At 38.3% G+C, this 20,444-nt stretch overlaps 1 protein-coding gene across 11 annotated transcripts in view; it reads left to right on the forward strand.

Moving 5' to 3' along the window:
• ERC1 (ELKS/RAB6-interacting/CAST family member 1) overlaps positions 1–20,444 on the forward strand; it is a 306,998-nt gene that overhangs the window by 264,361 nt on the left and 22,193 nt on the right. For 7 of the 11 annotated variants that reach the window (XM_069860869.1, XM_069860924.1, XM_069860880.1 and 4 more), the window contains one exon: positions 5,545–5,646. In XM_069860869.1, coding sequence (XP_069716970.1) covers positions 5,545–5,646 — 102 coding nt within the window. Of the gene's footprint in view, positions 1–5,544; positions 5,647–7,258; positions 7,326–20,444 lie in introns of all 11 variants that reach the window. The other 4 variants (XM_069860940.1, XM_069860949.1, XM_069860933.1 and 1 more) reach the window with 1 other exon arrangement.

Below are 20,444 nucleotides of genomic sequence, written 5' to 3' on the forward strand. Positions count from 1 at the left end.
TGTTGCCTGCATTAGAAATAGTCTGCTCCACGGTAATTTCCTTATTTACCCAAACATTTACTGATTATAGAATACAGGCAGTAATAAACTATATGATGGCTAGGAAAAGCCTTGTGAAAATACAGTGAAATCCCTGCAGGACCTTGAAACAATAAAAGAGCATGTTTGAAAAAAGTGCTATGCTGACCATTCACATTTATTATTAGAAGTTTATCTCATGTTTTCTCCTTTTAATATAACTTTCTGCTGTACAAGGGATAGAGCAGAGGCCAGGGTTAAATAATGAAAAGCAAAAAAACTGACATTAAGCATAAATGTATCAGTGAGGCAAAGGACAATTGCAGGATTTCGGGGGGGGAGGGGGAGAAAGGGAGGGAGTGTGTCCTGGTTTAGCACACACACACGGCCAGGTCAGTAACTAAACTGGGTAGCTTTTAGTCCGAATTCCGCCCTCACAGGAAAGGGAGAAGGGAAATGAGAAAATGAGAGAATTGCAGCTTGGAAACTAACTCTAAAACATCTTTAATGAAACAATATGGTTGGACTAGATGATCCTGTGGTCTTTTCCAACCTAGTGATTCTGTGAATAATAATAAAAAGGAAGATAATTATAAAGGAATAATAAAATATGTACAAAACCAGACTCCCCTGATGACCATACGTCACCACTGACACTTGAGAACAGGCACAGGGAAGGTCCCATACTGGACTTGATGGCATGCAGGAGCCGGACTCAGGAACTGGAGTCAGGAATACATAGAGGGATTTAAGCACAGACATTCAGGTGAGGTCCTCCATGAAGAGGGATGACCTTTGTGGTCTCTAAGCTTTTATATATATTATGGCATTTATGGAATACTTTGTTGGTCAGGTTTGGGTTGCCTGTCCTGTCTGCTCCTCCCAGCAAGTGGAACTCCACTACCAGCTCTAGGATGGTCTTAATTTACAGAGGAATAGGTGTGAACAGTGGCCTCTTTGCACACGGGTGGCCTGTTACCTTGGTGATAACCATCTGGCTTATCACTTCTAGAGATAGCCACTGTCTGAAGAACTGGTTTAGTACTCTTAAGCAGCTGAAGTTTTGAAAGAGACTTAGCTGAAAAGTCAGACAATATGTTCTGCTTTAGCCCAAACCAGAACAGTGGGCAAGATCTGGTAGTACTAGAGTATAGTCTAATATATAACTGCAGGAAGTTGAGGGTTTTTTTAAATATGATACCGTTGCAAATGTTGTGCTTTAGACCTGTTGTTCACAGACTCTGGTCTGTGGAACTCTTATGGCAAGTTCTCCACAGTCATTCTTGTCTTTTAGTTAGGAGCCTAAGAGTGTGCCATGGCTCTTGAGAAGTTTTGAGGATTGACAGTAGTCTAAAGGGTTTGGAACTGTTCTTTTGTTTGGTGATTATTGGGAGACTAAAGAGTGTTCTTAAAGGCTTTGACAAGTTATGGGCTGGGGTGATGGGAGGCTAAGGAATAAGGTTATGAAATCTGTTATGTCAAAAAAAAAAAAAGTAAAGTTCTGGCAAAAAAAATTAAGAAACCTTTTGACTTGGGGAGTTTTGTCATGTTTTTTTCATTATAGCATTTTATTTGCACATGCATGAAGAAGGTACCTGTAATGGCTTATCGTATTTTTTAAGCAAAATTTGGATCTGACATCCAGTTTTGCTTACATGCTCTGGAGGTTTTAGACAAAAGCATTCCTGACACAACTGATTTGTCTGCACTGCCCATTTATTTTCTCACAGGATGTAGTGGTTAAACCACTTTGTTGTTCATACTTTTTACAGTGATGTAGAAATGTTTGCCCTAGGATCTAAGCCATAACCTCATAAGGTGGGACAGGACTGTATAACAGCACCATGACAAAGCAGTTCTGGACTGCAGGATGTTGGAGTGGTTCCCCACAATAAAGTAAACTATTTGTTTATAAAGCATTGCAACAGCCATATGTTCTAGAAATTTCCACCCTTTTGAACATTTTTCCTGAAGAGGAGTGATAGGAGAGAAACTGAGATCATATATTTTGAAGATTTCATAACAGAAGTTCATCAGCTAACATTCCTGTCCTAAACAGAAGCTTTTTAACTCCATATTTGACATAAAGAGAACTAGAAAAATACTATTATAATATATGATATCTTCTGTTCTATTCTATTCTCAACACTGCTTGGAATTTTAATGTTGGAAAATAATTTTTAGTGATGTCTGTAAGGAAATACACTGCTTTACTCCCTTCTTTCTCTCAAGTAACAAGTGATAGGATGAAAGCTAATAACCTCAAGTTGCACCAGGGGAGATTTGTACTGGGTGTGAGAAAAGTGAAGCATTGGAACAGGCTGCCCGGGGAAGCAGGGGAGTCTCCACCCCTGGAGGTGTTCAAGAAGCATGTACATGTGGCACTTCATGACGTGGTTTGGTAGGCATGGAGGTGCTGGGCTGGCAGTTGTACATGATGATCTTAGAGGTCTTTTCCAACCTTTATGTTTCAATGATTCTGTGATTCTTCCACCTCTTGATTTTTGCATATTTCCAATGATACATGTGCAAATCAGTTCCTGTAGGGAAATTACAGTACTGATTTTGGTGTTTTCTTGCAAAGACTTGTATATCACAAAGATATACTCATAGATTAACAGCAGAAACAGTGGAAGGTCACCTTGGATTAAGAAGGGCAAATAGAAAATGTCCTTCAAATGAACTGATCCTGTATAATTGTTGCTATCGTGATGCTGCAGAGATTGTTCTGAGTTAAAATGTTCAAAGGGCTCTGATGAAGCTAAGCAGCTAAATCATATTTAGCAACTAGGAGTAATTTTGGAACTTAGTTCCCTCTTTTTTTGAGAACTCCTGCCTTCATAGCTATAAAATTATCTGAAGATTATAAGCCCAAATAATAAGAATTGCAGCATCTTTTAGATTGGAGAGGACTTCTGCATCCAATTACCTGCTGAGAGTTTCGCTAACTAGAGCTGCCTGCTCAAGGCCTTGTCCAGTTGCATTTTCAATGTCTGCAAGGATGAAGATGCCGCAGACTCTTGGCGGTGTGTTCGGGTGTTTGATCAGCCTCATTATGAAAAGAATTATCCTGTTCTCTTACAAGAATTTTCTGCATTACAATTTACATCTGTTGTCTCATCCTGTGTCCTGCAGGAAGAGTGTGGCTTCATCTTCTCCTTTTCCTCCTACTGCGTAATTAAAGAAGCCTCTTCTTTTTCAGGCTAAACAAGCCCAGTTCTCTCAGCCTCTTCTCATACCTCCTGCCAAGTATCAATAGTTAGTTATTCTACTTGAAGAGGCAGAAGTACACAACCTTTTTAATTCCACTTCAGAATTTTCTGTGAGGGCTACTGTGTTTTAAGTCTTTAGATCTTTATATTCTTCTCTTCCCGTATTAACACCAACGTATTTTTTAGTCGTGTAGTATCATAAAACATGCTGCCTCTCTCTGTGAAGTGCTAGTTTTTCTCTCAAAGAAGTTAATGTGCTGCTCTAATATTCTGCCTTTTTAACAGATTTTTCCACATGCAAGCTGAAAGTCATGTAAGAAGAATTATTTATTATCAGAACCAAAAATTTCCAAAGAAATGGGAAATAATTTAAAATCAGTAGCTGTCATTGCAAAGAAGAAGTTGTTACAAAGAGCCAAATTTAAGTATAATAAAATAATGAATATGGAGAAAACGCCTTTACAATAAACTGAGTGTTTAAGTATTAATGTAGTATGTTTCAAGTAGTGATTTATGAATGATGAGTCAGACTTGGAATTTCAAACTGGTTTGACAAAACAGAGCAAACAATATGAAGATTTTGCATGATTAAATTGCTTATTGCTTAATCTCAGTTTACTATTAGCTTTGGTTAAATCAGTCCAAAATAAAATCAAATCCAGATTCAAACCCTGGACCTTCTCTGTAATGGTCTGAGTATTGTTAAGTAGAATCTGCATTCTCTAGCCTCAAGATGCTCATTAAAATTACAGTTTTCAGTGAGAAATGATGCAGTTATGAAGGGATTAAATCAACAGCTGCCTTTTTTGCGGTGAGCTTTGAGCTTTCATTTAAGACATTTAGTTTTAGTGCATCTCTGTTGGTTTAATTTGTCTAGCTGTACATAATTTACCATAGAATCATAGAATCATAGAATAACCAGGTTGGAAGAGACCCACTGGGTCATCGAGTCCAACCATGTATCATATGTAACATAGGTCTGGCTAGCCTTTTTATTTTTTTGGAATATAAGGATTTCACAAATCTCAGAATGAGGCTTTGTCTGTGTTATGAGCTGGGAGGAGAGGTGCCATCACTCCATTTTGGTTCTGCTCCAGGCGTGAGTGCCCGATAACAGTGGCACACAGACAGTTTGAAATGTGAAGCAGCTGACATAGGGGTGACAGTTTGCTTTGCAAGACCCTAGACCCAACTGTCTTTCGTACTCCCCTCTAGGCTGTTTCTGGAGTGTCATTGAATCATAGAATCATTAGGTTGGATAATAATTTAGAGATACCTGTCTACTACTAAATCATGCCCCCAAGCACCGCATCCACCCGCCTTTTAAACACCTCCAGGATGGTGACATTGCTGCCTGAATGGCCCTTGTAAGCCCTGCTGTGTGGGTTGGACATTTTTCCCAAGTCGATTTCTTTCCTTGTGTGTGTGTAGGTGCTCGGGGACCTCATTTCAGGTTAGTATGTTGAATGGGCTTTATGTCACTAACACTGACCTTTGTCATGTAGTATATTTTAATGTTCATTTCAGTTGGAAGGAAAGGATTTCATTTAGTCTTACACAATTTATTTTACATTTCGTGTTTTAAAAAATTGTGTATCCTCTGGATCTTGAAATTTCCTGAGAAGCTGAAGAAAAGTTAACAACATGCTAAGAAACTTGATTCATGTTTTGTTAATTCTTTGCTTAATTGTATGCAGTTTCTAATTTTATACATCTTTATTATGTCATCTTTTCTTCCCAAAGACATATTTATTAATTTTTAATTTTCTTACCTGAAGACTTTTTTACAATTCACATTTTTCTGACCAGTCTCAGAATTTTACTGCTCTTTGGTTTATCAGTTGAAAACTGATTTGCTTGTTGAACCTGGGTGGACTTTTTTAAGTAGTAAGCTATCATCTTCTGCATTCCTGTTTTCAGCTTGTTTACTTTTTTTAATTGATATTTTTTAAATGACTTAGCTAAATTTAACTGATGTTTTCATTTAATTGCTCTCCAGATTGGTGTTTGAGCTTCTATAAGAAGAAATTAGTTTCTTTGTGCACATATGTACAGCACAAGGTTGAGTGGTGCAACTCAGATGAGCCTCTTAACCGCAAAACTAACTTTATCCTCAAAGTGAAGTAGCTAGAATAAGTCTCCCTGCTTTTACCAGTTCTCTAGAGTAATACCAACTACTGTTTTATACATGTGTATTTTTTTCCATGTATGAATTTTGGATATATAGGATAGCATAAAATACACTATTCCCTTTAGTCTCTATGATCACATTAGAAGGTAGACTGAAGTTATTCTTTTGGGTTTTTTTGAATAGACTCAGAACCGTATGAAGCTGATGGCTGACAACTACGAGGATGACCACCTCAAATCCTCATCTCATTCCAACCAAACCAACCACAAACCCTCCCCTGACCAGGTAATGTGTCTCTCTATTTTGCTTTTAAAGTAATTTTTGCTATGGGGTCTGATTATTTTGAGTTCTATGTAATTTTCCCTGACATACTTGCAGTACCTTCGAGCAAAAATAGCCTTACAGAGCTGCAGTTATAAACCAGAACTGGCTGTTGCTGTTGTGTCGGCTTCCTTGAAAACCCCTGAAATGTGAACAAACAGTTCCTGGTACCAAGCTGTTATTAAATGGGTGGAGAAGAGGGGGCAGACAATGACAGGGAAGAAAGAAATGTTATTCTCTTAACATGCAAGACTGGAGTCCTGTCTGACATATTCAGACTTTAGTAACTCAGGTTTACTGCTTCAGTGTGTGGAGTGTCCAAGGCTGTTTCTTGTCTTCAGTAGCAGGAAATCATGCTGCAGGATCAGCTTTCTGATCTATGGATTGCATACGAGCAGTTCCCTTCATTTCCCATGAGGAAATCCCAGCCTCCGTGCCAAATGAGCACAGACTGCTCCCTCGCAAACTCAATGGGCCGTGAACTGAAGGAAAATCAATTTACCATCTCCAAGGCAGCGAGGAGCCTCCTGTGTCATTTACAAAGCACAGCCGTGTGCTTGATAACTAGCAGAGAGATTACCTATCCCTTGGGTAGCACAGAAAATGCCAACATAATTGCATATCCCATGTTGTAATCTCATCCATTCCAGTTTAATTAAAATATTAGTGATCGTTAATCACTGCCTTGACAAAGTGAAGGAATGTTTGGCACTCCTCTTTGCCCTCTGGCTCATCTAGAAATTGTTTAGATTTGAAAGAAGACATCTCAGTCTAGACTTTTAAGCACCATCCTAGTGATATGCAGAAATTATGAGTAAGGTACAAGAAAAAAATGGCAAAAAAAAACCCCAACCCTGATTACGTATTCACCTTGCAAAAACAGATCCTTAAAAATCTCTTTTCATGTCTGTATCAGAATGCAGAGTAAGGAATGTATACAAGCCAGAAAATTCTTATTGTTAGAGCAACTTGCTTTTGCATCTTGATTTAATACCCTCCTGCAGATGGTAAATAAAGAACTGTAAATCAGCTGCCTTGAATTTTCTGCAATTTTTTTTGGAAAATTTTTTTTCTTAGCTTCTTAGGGAGAGTGCAAGTGTTGCAAATTAAATGGCTTTCCTAATCTTAATTTGGAGGAAATGTTAGAATATCTGTTGTTTCTACACTGCGAGTCCATAGTGAAATGAAGCCATTTCCAGAGTGTACCTGTAGTACATGCCTGCAAATGAAAGCAGCACAGCATTCACAGATGAAATGTAAAGATAAAATGTGAAGAAAAGATAAAAATTAAACATTTAAGGAAATTCTTGCAAAGACCAAAGGCAATGGGGAGGAGAGGGCAGGAGGAGGTTCTGATTGCACTTTCCCTTTGTGTAGAGACATTTTAAAAGCTGAGAAAGCTGACAAGAGAGCAAAGAAAGCTGAACCTCAAGGTGGCTTGGAATATAGCATAAGGAATTAAACACTTTGTATTACTATTTGTACTTATGTATGTGCTTTTAATACTAACCAACTCTTTATTTCGTTCCCATGCTGCTCTGGGGCTTTTCTCCCAATGCCACCTCTGCACCGGTAGGATGAGGAGGAGGGTATTTGGGCATAACCAGTCAGATGCTCTTAGTTCAGCCATTTTGTTCAGAACGGTGAGAATCAACTTTTCTTGACAATAGAAAAGTTTCCGACAGTCACTCTCGCATCTCGCTCCTGTGTGCTTTGTGAAACCTGGATGTGCACCTTCCCCTTTGCCTGTGTCTGCATGAGGGCATTTCTCATGTGTCTATGTATAGTTTGTGATTTTCTTCTTCTAATCATCATGTCATTGTTTCGTGATGTGGTGGAGAGAACTTTCCAGGGCATGTAATTGAGTTTCTATGCAAAGCAAACTCTTAAGGCGTACAAGAGAACAGGAAATGTCTCTCATATCATTTATCATTGACTTCATGGAGGAAATGTTTTCAGTCGGATTCTTTTTCAAAGCAGTTTGCACTGTAGCCAAATCTATGTATGCTTTTTCGATTCTGGTTAGTAAAGAATTTGCTCAGAGATAATGTTCCTCCTGAAGATAATGTTCCTCCTCAAGGTTTTAAGCATGTTGAGATCTGCTGCCAAGATTGCTGCCATGCATGCTGACCTTACTAGTCACAGATATTTATCAGCTCAGAATAAATGATACTTGATCTGGACTAGGAATATAAATTTTCTATAAATTTGAAGACAAAGAGGAATATCCCCTTAACCTTTTCCTCTCCCTTCCATCTCCCTCTTTCTTTCGGAACAATGGGGGAGAAATTAGTAGTTATTTGTCATTTAAAGTACATTTTGTTTCTCTCTGTCTGCATCCACAATTATCTCTTTTCTGCCATCAAATTGTCTCTACAACAACCTCCATTTCCAGAAGAAAAGGCAGTACACGGGGGAGAGCCCTTCTCCTCATCCCTGTTCTCTAGCAAAGAAGAGAAGATCCTTTACTGACCATAAGCCTTGACACAGAGCTACAAAAGTCAAGTATCAATTATTAGTCTACTGTACAAAGGATTCATTATGCCTTGTAGTAGCAGTTTTAAAGCAGAATAAATTTATTTGAAGTACTTAAAGTGTTTTAAAGGATTGAGATGTGATGACTATATTTTAAAAACTTATATGAAACTTTTTCTTTCTTCACTTATCCTTCTAAGAAAAAATATTCATATGAGTTCCTTCACAGTTTTTCATCAGAATTTGGTTTTTCCATATCAGTTATTTAAAAGGGAGCTCTTCTGAAAGTTTCTATGGAAATTTTGTACCCTTGCATTTCTGAAAATTATTACTTTATATTAGATCCTTAAAACATTGATGAAAGAGTAAACTACTCTCTCATTTCTTTGCACTTCTCAATTAACTGCAGACTTACATGTCTGTCTTGACTGTATAGTTCAGATCCTTCTTTTCAAGTCAACTGTCTGAAAAATTTAATCCAACTGTGGCAGTGTCAAACTTGAATTTCATGCCTTGGGGGTTGAACTGAGAAAATCTCTTTAGTGGAAAAATTTATAAAGTGCTTCATTAATTTACAATCACTGTTGATTTCACATTCTTTTTGAATCACCGCTCTTGCAATAGTTGTGTGTTAGTATATGATGTTAAAAGTTTTAGATGTAATGATTGCAAAGATCTGCTGAAACACAGCAATTGAACAGGTAAGTTGAATCAGGTAAGTGAGTGATGAAGAAGATGCTCACTATGAAGGTAGGAATAATTCTGATTTTCCTTCTAGAGCAAATGTTGAGGCTGTGTAGAAAACATTGATGGAAAGACCTTTCTCTTTTCCTCTCCCATGTGCTGATATATTTATGAATTCAACTGTGCTCAGAGTATGTTTTTTCTTAGTTTCATGAATTAATGGATAGTTCACATTAAATACTGAATATCTATCTCCTTTGTACTTGAGGCATTTTCCTCAGGAAAACATGTTACAGAATATCCTAGTCAAAATCATGAGGCAGCCAGCATCCTTCCTTACATGCATCTCATCTGAGAAACATGTCAGCATCAAGATTGTCTTGCCTATATCAGCGGGGAAAGCATAAAAGTGATTGATGCCTCCCAAGCCAGTTATTCCCAACAAAGTACAAGCTTTTACCATGATGTTCCATGTACATTAAAAAAAGTCCTTATTCTCTTTGTACAGGGGAAGGTGCTGTAAGTTACACGGTCCCTAACCTGCATGTGTTAAATTAGACACATGTATTACAGTGATAAAAAAGTGACTAATAGCATAGGATTTGGTGACACCTTTGTTTTTTGAAGTTCCTTTAGGTCCAAGGATGTAATCACCTCTGGTCAATACTGAAGATAAAATGGAGACCATCAAAATATGTACAATAGCAAACTACATTATTATTTTATATGTTTTGGAGTTTAACACTTTTTCCCTCCAGCATTCTGGAATTGACTGGATTTAATAGTTAGGTGTGCCAGTTCTGTATATGACAGCATTATCAGATACAGATTCCCTGAAATGGAGCTCTGTTTCTCAACATATGCGCCCTTCCTGTACTTTCTGTGAATGCTAGTTTACAGTTCAGTTTACAGTTCAGTTTAAATACCATTTTTCATCCTGAAACTGTCTTTCCCAGCATTTTCTCTAGGCTTGTTTTCTTGCTGTCTGAATTTCTTATGTCTCCTGTTAATTCCCCAGATGGAGCTCTACCCTCCTCTACATCTAAGTGTATTCCAATATGCTTCTCATAAGGATGCCCCTTTATCTTTCTCAAGTGCTAAAAGGGTTATTCACTTCTATATAAAATAATGTGAATATATACTTCATGATATCTATTACACACAGAATTTTATTTGTGTGTTCGCATATGTGTCTCCTTGTCAATATGTACCATGCATGTGCTGTTTCAGGAAAGAAGCAGCAAAGCTTCCATACATAAGAAGCTTGATATGAGCTGGCAGTGTGTGCTTGCAGCCTGGAAGGCCAGCCATATCCTCGACTGCATCAAAAGCAGTGGTTCTGCCCCTCTATTCCTCTCTTGTGAGACCTCATCTGGAGTATTGTGTCCAGTCTGGAATCCTCAACATGAGAAGGAGATGGAGCTGTTGAAATGGGTCCAGAGGAGGACTACAAGGATGATCAGAGGACTGGAGCACCTCCCATATGAGGACAGGTGGAGAGAGTTGGACTTGTTCAGCCTGGACAAGCGAAGGCTCTGAGGAGACCTTATAGTGGCCTTCCAGTACCTGAAAGGGGCTACAGGAAAGCTGGGGAGGGGCTGTTTACAAAGGCTTGTAGTGATAGGATGAGGGACAATGGGTATAAACTGGAGAGGGGCAGATTTAGACTGGACATAAGGAAGAATTTCTTCACCATGAGGGTGGTGAGACACTGGCACAGGTTGCCCAGGGAAATTGTGGCTGCCTCATCCCTGGAGGTGTTCAAGGCCAGGTTGGATGGGCAGCCTGGTCTGGTGGGACATGTCCCTGTCCATGGCAGGGAGTTTGGAACTGGATGATCTTTAAGGTCCCTTCCAACCCAAACCATTCTATGATTCTGTGATACTATAAACTTCCTGAAATATTCAGTTCATCTAGTTTTCTTGTGGAGTACAGCGATGCTACCCACAATGTGAGAAAGTGTGGGTGTGGTTCAGAAATCTTCTTGTGTCACCTCTGCCCATCAAAACTGAGGAGGGCTGCTTTTTTTGAATGGGTGTAGTAGGCATAGGATCACAAAAAACTGTTGGAAGAGTGAAAGACAGTCACATTAAAGGAAACATGAGAAAGCAAAGACAAAGTAGAAGTGCTAAGGGTAACAACAGAGGAAGAACAAAATTGAAACTCTGAGAATCGAGATATTTATCCTAGTATGTATTTTATACATACTGTCTATGTGTTTTTAAGTATGCATGCTGTTGTAGAGCATTTTTCTTCCCATACTCTTTAATTCTGGCTTGCAGTAGTAGTTGGAGCCCAGAAGATGCTGTCACTATACAAGCTTTTTGAACTCATTCTGTGGAAGCATTTTCTATAAAAAGTTGCCAGCGAATCCTGAAGTCACGGATATGCCTGCTAAGGAGCAAAACATTTGGTTTTGATGTGCTTGAATTCCAGGAACAAAATCTGAAAATCAATTGTATGCTTAGTTGACTTAAAGTGGAATGGTCGAAGAGCTAGCATTGAACTGTATCAAAAGGAGGATCTTTCAAGTTTGTGAAAATATTGGGAAGTTCATGTTACTGTAAAAATATTGCAAGACAAAAAGCCTCTTATTTCTCACATTTTTCTTTAAAATTTGTCAAACTCTAGTATTAACACAAGCAGTAAATATTGTGAGTCAACTGCTGAAGACACTAGCATAATTTAGCACCTCTCAAGATTTCAAGTGATTTCAGTGATGACTGTAGTGGAAAGAGGCTTAAGTCGTATCAGGAAAATACTTGAATAATTTTTAAGAACTGAAAAACAAGTCAATTCAAATAAATTTCATAGTCTCCCGGTCAAAACCAATATAAATTGTAGTTTGCAACGTTGCCAGATTAAAAGTATGCATTGTGTACCAAAAGTTACATTTTTAATGCTGTAATTTGAGTTTGCCAAGAGTTTGCCTATAGGTAGGAGTCATCTAAACCTAAGAGTTAAAATAGGGGGGAAGCATATGAAGCATGTTTAATTAATTCAGTTTGAATATTTAATGATTTTTTGATCTATAGCTTATAATATTCTAAAGGACATCTTAATGAAGGTACTGTTTGCAAAGCAGACTCATTCTAAGTAGCCATTTGTGATTGTTAAGGGGTAATGGAGCTTGAGAAATTCTATTACTTTTTTGTATTACATTTATTGGGACAAAGGTATTCAACAGGGTTGCAATAAGAGTGACGGAAATGGCTGAATCTCACAGATAAGTTGAAAGTGGTAGACATATGGAAAAAAACAACTGAATGATCAGAAGTATAAACCATGTGTTTCTTCCTTGTATCAGCAAAGCCATTTTGTCTCACCCCTAAGAATGCCCAGGATAAGTGTTCACAAACTCATTTTTGTTGTGGGGGGAGTATTCATTTATTCTATTTTACAGCCAAAAAGAAATGCACTATGAATGGACATGTTGTGAGTCAGCATACATAGCTATTCAAACAGATTTAGAGGAGAGCAGCAGGTGACAGGCAACAGTCTGAAGAACTGTGACTACTGTGGTGGTAGAGTAAGAGGGGTGGAAATAATGACATTGGGAGCAGGGCATCACAGGACTTAATTTAACCTTTGCTACAGCTGTCAAACCACACTGTTCTTTGAGATCACTACAGAACTAAAAGTATCCATACCTTGTTAAGTTTAGGAGAATATTGATTTTTTTTTTCCTACATTATTTTTTGCTTGGATTAATATACTGATTTCTTTGAACTGAGTAAATATCTTATTCATAGTGAGGTCCATTTTCATATGGCTACACCGGCATTTATTCACTACATAACTGACTCTCCCCAAGACACTTTTTCTGCTTACAGCATGCAGAGAGCTGCTTGTCCTACTGTCACACCTTTAGATTCTCAGTAGTGTCACTTATTACAGTGTGACCTCATAAGCCTTTTAAATAAACTTATTTTCAGTATGGTCTTTTTAATTGTTAGGTCATGTAGAATGGTCAAAACCACCAAGCTTTCATGCCTTACTCGTATTACACTGTAATTTACTGGACACAGTACTAGACCACAGTTTAGAAGATAAATTCTTTCCTGGCATCGTCTCCAACCACTTACTTGTTCTCTTTTTCCCTGTCTCAAATTTTCTAATTGTAAAATGAGCTGAAGTTTTTGTAAAGTGGAAGTTCTGCTTGGGAAAAGTGCTATATAAGTGCTAGGTGATATTATTATATTATAGTCTAAAATAGTCTTGTTACAGTGAAATGATGGTGATTCTAATACCTCATTTTGAACTTGTTCACAAAATTATGTTAGATTTTTATTTTATTCAATTTATTACTACTTCTCATTTTTCCTTCCAAAATCCTATTACTTCCCAAAAAAAGCAAAAATAACCCATATGTTAAACATTTCAAGGAGCTGCTCTTCCAGCATGTCTAACAAAGCTCTTTAGACTGCTGCCTCTTCTTCTTTATTATTGTCTTGTGTACTCTAAAGGGTCATTCCTTACCCTCTCAAAAAATCTACAAAATAATTGTGTTGCATATAATAATCCCTTTTAGTACATCCGTTACAGTTCTTCATTCATGTGTGCAAAAACACTGAAAGCATATGTCTTATGTTTGTCATAGAGACACAGACTGTGCAAAATGTGAAGGCAGCTACCTGAAATAATCTCACTTTACTTAACTTTATCACTTGGCCTGACTGAGAGATAAGATGCCAGATTTGGTTTGTCATACTGGTGATAACCAGGTCTCCTCACTCCCACTTCCCAGATGGGCAACTCTTTAGTAAGAAATCTGATGTGATGCACTCAAATAAGGCGATGCAACTAATTAATTCCTACAAGGTCAGCACTTTGAATACAGTTATCCCAGTTAATCACAGGACCTGCTTTCCATCTCTGCTTTTCTGGCGCCCTGCTTATGTGGGCATCATTGTTAATTATCAAACTGGAAGATTCCTGTGCCATCAAGTTCAGACAAGGAGGCACAAAGAGTTCATGGAGTGACGATCACTACTCTGAGGAATTACAGTTCAAAATCCTGGTTTAGCCATCATACAATCATCTATTCTTTTAAAGGCTTTTCAAGTTTTGCCTTTTTTCAGATAATAGCCTTTTCTTTGTTGGCTGAGGTGACTCGGAATAATGGAGTGCCTTTTGTGGTGAGTAACAGTCCCATTATGGTGGAGTGCACATCTTAAGTAATGCTTAATATTTTGTTTTATGAATAATCTTTTACCATTCCAATTGGAAACCATGCCTTTCCACCTTCTTTCTTATTCTACACCCATGGTGCCATGTAATCTTTTACCCAGTAAGTACTGTTAGACTGGGATGGACCAGTCTGGAGAAGAATGTTGTCCTTAAAATGATGTCAGTTTCTGCTCTTGGTCCTTTCCCCGTTTCTGGGAACAGTTCTTTTCCTAGCTTGTTTTTTTTTTAAAAAAAACACATTATTTTGCTATCCTCATAACTATTTTAAGTTTGAAGAATATATTCTCTGTCCAAGACTGTTATATCTGTGAGCACAAAGGAACTGATCTTGATACACTGTTCATGTGCTTTCTGATCCCAGAATGATAAGACTAAGATTTCCAGATGGAAATCTGTAATCTTCAGCTCTGGGATGAATTAAGCGCTCACAACAGAGGTGTAACTGGATTATATCACTGTCTTCCTATTATTCTTACAGATCAAAGAAGAACACAAGTAGATACTTATATTCTGAAACATTCGAAACAGATGGCCAGTTTCTTTTTGTAGACATTTGTGCTTTTCAGCAGAACAATTGCAAGAAGGCCATCATTCATTTCTACCAAATGAGATTATTCCAAGTCTGTGTCTTATTTGCTATTTTTTATTTGCAGCTGAGCATTATCTTTTACTAGTGGCTTAGTATTTGCAGTAAGTAGGAATTCTGTTCTAAAGCAAACACTTTTGTTTCTGGCCACTTCCAGGACGGTTGTTGCTAACAGCTATATGATTTCCCAACTACTCTGCCATTTAGATTTCTTGTAGCACTCGTCCACACCCCAGAATGCAGCCATATGAGGCCAGAAGCTTCTGCAAACTATGAATACACTGTTGGTGGCATAAAGGAGAGTGGAGTTCACCCCTAGCATTCATAGGCGTGGTAGAGACAGAAGAGAAATAGCTGCAACCAGCCTGGGGTGTCACTGCCAGCACCTTTTAGTTGTCAGTTGGGAGGAAAGAAACTGAGGGGAGGGGGAGGTGAACAGTGTTAGACTTAGAGAAAGAATCAAGCCCAAACCTGCTTTCCAACATATTAACTATGAAAATAAGCTCAAGAGACATAGGACTAAAATAAAAACTGATAAGGGCATGTAGCCAATCTAGACGCTATATTTTCCTGGCTGGTAAAGTTCATAATTACCGATGGAGATGCCAGGATTTCAAGTTCTAACTCATAGTAGACTTACCACAGGCAGTCCAGCTACATTTGATCGCTTCATGTGATACATAGGTAAGAATTACTATACCGTTGTGCTTTGCTTAACAACAGCGTATGGTTCCAACCACGGTGTTGTTAGATGATTTCATTATTAAGCGAGTTGACGTATATGACTGACCTGGTAGAACCTACCCTAACCTAACCAAACCTCAATAAACTAATGTAACACTAGTATAATACATACTTAACATAAATTAATAATAATTATTGAGATACAGTAATAGTACGTTAATAACAACATTAACACTGTAGTAATAATAATGCTCTAATGTTGTGTACTTACTAGCTGCATCACAGAGCTGGAGTTTTCTATCTCTTGTGAAGTGAGTCAAGGGGGTTGTTTAAGACAACTCAATGCCATCACAATAGAGGATAACTTCAAAATAATTTGTATAAACTAATACAGTACAGTACTGTATTACACTGCATAATTTCTTTTCTTGTTGAATGTGCCAAGCCTAGATCGTGGCTAATTTTAATAACACTTTTTCCTTTGCATCTTGCTTTATCACGTTTAACTTGGTTTCCAGGTCTATTACCTTCCTTTGATTCTTAGGAGCACTTTTAGAATCTGATTGCTGTCTTTTAGGGGCCATATTGAATAAAAATAGGGCATATATAAGAGCACTTTCAAGCAAATGTTATTGTGCCTGTGTTTGTTTACATAGTCTGTGTTGCTTACATCTCTGTGGAAGCTCCCTCATTAAAGTGCAATGTCATTAGTTGGAGCCTTGTTAAGCATGGCATGGAAGTGTATATATATGTATAAATAGGTGTAGGTATATATATGTATAAATAGGTGTAGGTATTAATGAGATTTTGCACTTAAGGTTGGACCAGATGATCCTTGAGGTCCTTTCCAACCTTGTATTCTATAATTCTGTGATTTGAATGTAGAGCAAACAACTCTCAAAAGAATTCCTAAGGATAGATACATGAGGCATTTGGTGGCTTTATGTGGCTTTGCTTTGAAAGTGCCACGTAGCAGGTAGAGAGCTGGAACAGCAGAATGAAGACCCAGTGTTAGAGAAGATTGAGACAAAGATTCCTGTCACCTGTGGACAAGGAGGTTATAGTTCATCTGAACAGGAAAAGCTCTGACTGTGTTCTCTGGTAGACTACTTAAGAAATACCTTCTGTTTTCCATTAGCAATGAAACAGACAGCAGGGAGACAGAAGAATGCAGTCACTGATACAGAAGCATTCCTATGGACACACACTCTCTCAGTGTATGTGCTGCAACGTTCTGCTTTCAAAGAAAAGCATATTAGCCACTGCTTCCTTTTATACTTTGTAATAGGAAGAAGCAATAGACAAAATACAGCACAGCAAGGAGTGTGTGCGCTTTCTTGTTCACTATAATATGGATAACAAGTGCTTGAAAGCTTGAATGGATTAAAAATAAAAACAGTATGTTCTAACTTACTTTCCAGCTGTGTTCTGATAGAGAAGGAATCAGCATAAAATCTAAGGGATTCTATGAAATCCAAACTTGCCTAGTTACACCTCCAAAAGTTTGATCACAGGGATGAATCCATTGTGTCATGTACAAACCGCAAACAATTTTTGAACAGTTTTCACTTGCTGTGAGAATACTTCTTTTTCTTGATTGTCTAATCATCACAGAATCACAGAATCACAGAATCACAGAATAACCAGGTTGGAAGAGACCCACCAGATCCTCGAGTCCAACCGTTCCTATCAAACACTAAACCATATCCCTCAGCACCTCGTCCACCCGTGCCTTAAACACCTCCAGGGAAGGTGACTCAACCACCTCCCTGGGCAGCCTGTTCCAGTGCCCAATGACCCTTTCTGTAACGAATTTTTTCCTAACGTCTAGCCTAAACCTCCCCTGTCGGAGCTTGAGGCCATTCCCTCTTGTCCTGTCCCCTGTCACTTGGGAGAAGAGGCCAGCACCCTCCTCTCTACAACGTCCTTTCAGGTAGTTGTAGAGAGCAATGAGGTCACCCCTCAGCCTCCTCTTCTCCAGGCTAAACAACCCCAGCTCTCTCAGCCGCTCCTCATAAGGCCTGTTCTCCAGCCCTTTCACCAGCTTTGTTGCTCTTCTCTGGACTCTCTCCAGAGCCTCAACATCCTTCTTATGGTGAGGGGCCCAGAACTGAACACAGTATTCATCAGTATAAGTTTGACTACGCAGTTTCACAGCTTTGTATAATTTAATTTATTATTCAGTTTTTTAACCTGATAACTAACACGACTTACAGGAATGCAATTCTCAAATTAAGGAGATTTTAATATATTAAAGTGGAAGGTTTTAGGTTCTCTGTAGATTTCAATCTTCTTTGCCTATCCTGTTTTGCCGCAGAACAAAGTTGTTGGGTTGCTGGATTCCGAAGAATTCTTGAAGACAAAAGAGAACTTGGACAAATAAAACAGCATTTCAATTTGTATGTTCTGATATCATCTTACAGTTAAGCCACAGATTTCTCTTCTCTGCCTCAGCTAGGAGAGAGGCATGTGGACTATTACAGAAGAAAGAGATCTAATGTGTGCACAGTGCTATTAGTTATAATCAGGGGTGACTGCTCTTGCTTTTGGAAGTAAGGATTAATGAAACAGGTAAAATTCAAGCTGTATGTAGACATCCCCCTTCAGCTGTGCTGAGGTGCCTCATTCCTGAACGTCCGTATTCCCCCATGGTCCAGTTACAATCTTCTCACAGTCCTGCCAGCATAATTCGGTTCTATTCTACAGTAGTCCCTACTATTCTGCATGCGATTCCCCACGAGCTTTCGCTCCACGGCCCACGTAATCAAAACTTGCCAGCGTCATGAACAAGCACTTCTGGATTTGTTATGTATAAAAATATTTTTTAAGTACTTGCTCATTTTCAGTGCTGTGCGAATCCTTGCCAACCCACCGCAATTCTTTCCTTCACCTACATTTGGGGGGAAAGATTTTGTTTAAACAAAGGAAACTTGACAAAACTGCTTTTCTTGTTTTGTGTTTTCTCTGTTCTTTTTTTGGGTCTGGATTTTTCCCAAGGTGAAGAGGGTGAACTCTGGAAATCATTAATCCATGAGATTTGTTCATGGTGTATAAAAATTTCAAAAAGAATTTGCTATATAAAAATGATTTCCTAATTGATTCTGTCAGAAATGAACTGAGTAAGACAGCTCTGTCAAAATAGCCAGAATCTCTTTCAGCTCCTCACGCATGTTATTTTGTTTGGGTTGGTGTATGAGGAAAAAACGATGAAGGTTAGATTTAAATCCATTTTTTTGTCTTTTAAACAAATCTACGGAAATCTGAGCCTGTCCCTGAGCTTTGGCATTGTGGTCTTCTGAAGAAACCAAGTATCTCTGTGCAGCAATGAACTGAGCTGAACTGAACTGAGGTCAGGCTGTGTCTTTTTGAGAACTTTCTTCTGTTTCCATTTAAAATAATGAAGGGAAGGCATCAGTGATAAATTGTTCTGAATTTGGGAAAGCTTTGCACTTTCTGAGCCAAATTCATGCCTCATAAAACTCCATTGCATTCAATGGTTACAAGATGATTGTAGTTGAACCCTTGTATTTGTTGCCAAATACAAATGGTTTGAGCAAGAAAGCATAATTCTATTTGCCATGCAAATACTTCCAGGCTGTATCACTCAATATCTTACTTTATTTCCGTATCTCCCAATATAAGATATTTTGCTACACGGGCAAAACTGTCTTTATTAGTAATATAATAAACCCCAGATACAGGGAGACATCTGAAAACCCGCTGTGATCCGCTCCATCTTTTGTTAGATTTGTCAGGTCCTCCTTGGAATAATTTCTTTTTAACAAATATATGTATTTACCCAGACTTTGAGCCCATCTTCATCTGTGTAATGGTAGTTCAGAAAGTACAGATACCCTATGCTTTGGAATAGCATAGTTGTGTCTGTATATCACAAAGTTTGAAAGTAATTTCCCACGCTCATATGGAAAATGTGATTGATGGGAGATAAAAGGGCTGCCTCCATTTAGCTTACTTTCCAGGCGTATTTGTTATGTCCAGCCTGAAGTTTTGAGGGTGTCTTCAGTGGTGTTTTAGGGTTTTGGTTGGGTTTTTTTTTTTTCAAAATTCCTTATTTTTTATGCCGTTGCAGGATCTACAAAGAACACTCAAACTCCATAGACCAGGCTGGCTAGCTAGAGCATTTCTCGAATTATTTGATTCTGTGGAAACTTTCATATTGATTCTGTCTACACTTCTTTGTAATACTTCTGACACAAAATCAGTGACATTTTGATGTCATGTTATTTACTTTGATCCTGAGATTACTTGTCAATTCTATTTTATTTTCTTCTTGCCATGACAGTTCTTCCAGGGGATTTTCTTAAATATTTAAAGATTTATAGGTAAGTTGAGAAAACTATACTGAATCATTTGATGAAAAATGAAGACCACTTACTGGCATTACTCTGCCTTTTAGCACTCTGTAGCGAATATATACATGCAGCACATGTGCAAGCAGGGTAGTCAAGCAACTAGGGGAGTGTGACAGCAGTCATGCTAGTGCTGAGTACGTATGGCGCTTTGCATTGGCATTGCTGTGTCAAAAAGATGCTATTTTCTCCTTTTCTTTTTTTGCTTCCTCAGAAATCATAGGCATGTGACAGTAACAAAAAGCTTATTGCTGTTGATCCATGATCAACATGCATATTGATGCCTGATTCTGATGAGCGAGGGAAGTTGTATCAGGAGATAACTTCTACAAGATCAACTAATATAGCTGGAAAAACAGACAGTCTTTTAGAGGTGCATGTAAGACTTCCTTCAAAATGGGAGCAGCAGATTCCTAAGTTGAAATTTAGAAGGTATTCTCTGAAGTTAACTAAGTTAATTACTTGGTTCTGCAAAAGAAACGTGGTTGCTTCCTTCAGAGAAGACGGGAACATTAGCAGGGAGAAAGGTGACCAGGTAATTAGCCCTTGTGCCTGGAGAACCCATAATATAAAGCTGGTGGTTGTGGTGAATGAGTCCTGTTACACATTGACTAAAACCATACTTTATTCCACAGACATCTATGGATAACCAATATTGCATTTGTCTTGAATTGACACTGCTGCACTTACACCACCCATTTGCTGGTTTGCTTTTTCATCTACCTATGTGGTTTTGCGTATTCATATTAGACACTGCTCAGACAAACTTTTAT

Source organism: Phaenicophaeus curvirostris, chromosome 1, assembly GCF_032191515.1.
Source record: "Phaenicophaeus curvirostris isolate KB17595 chromosome 1, BPBGC_Pcur_1.0, whole genome shotgun sequence".
Lineage (NCBI taxonomy): Eukaryota > Metazoa > Chordata > Aves > Cuculiformes > Cuculidae > Phaenicophaeus > Phaenicophaeus curvirostris.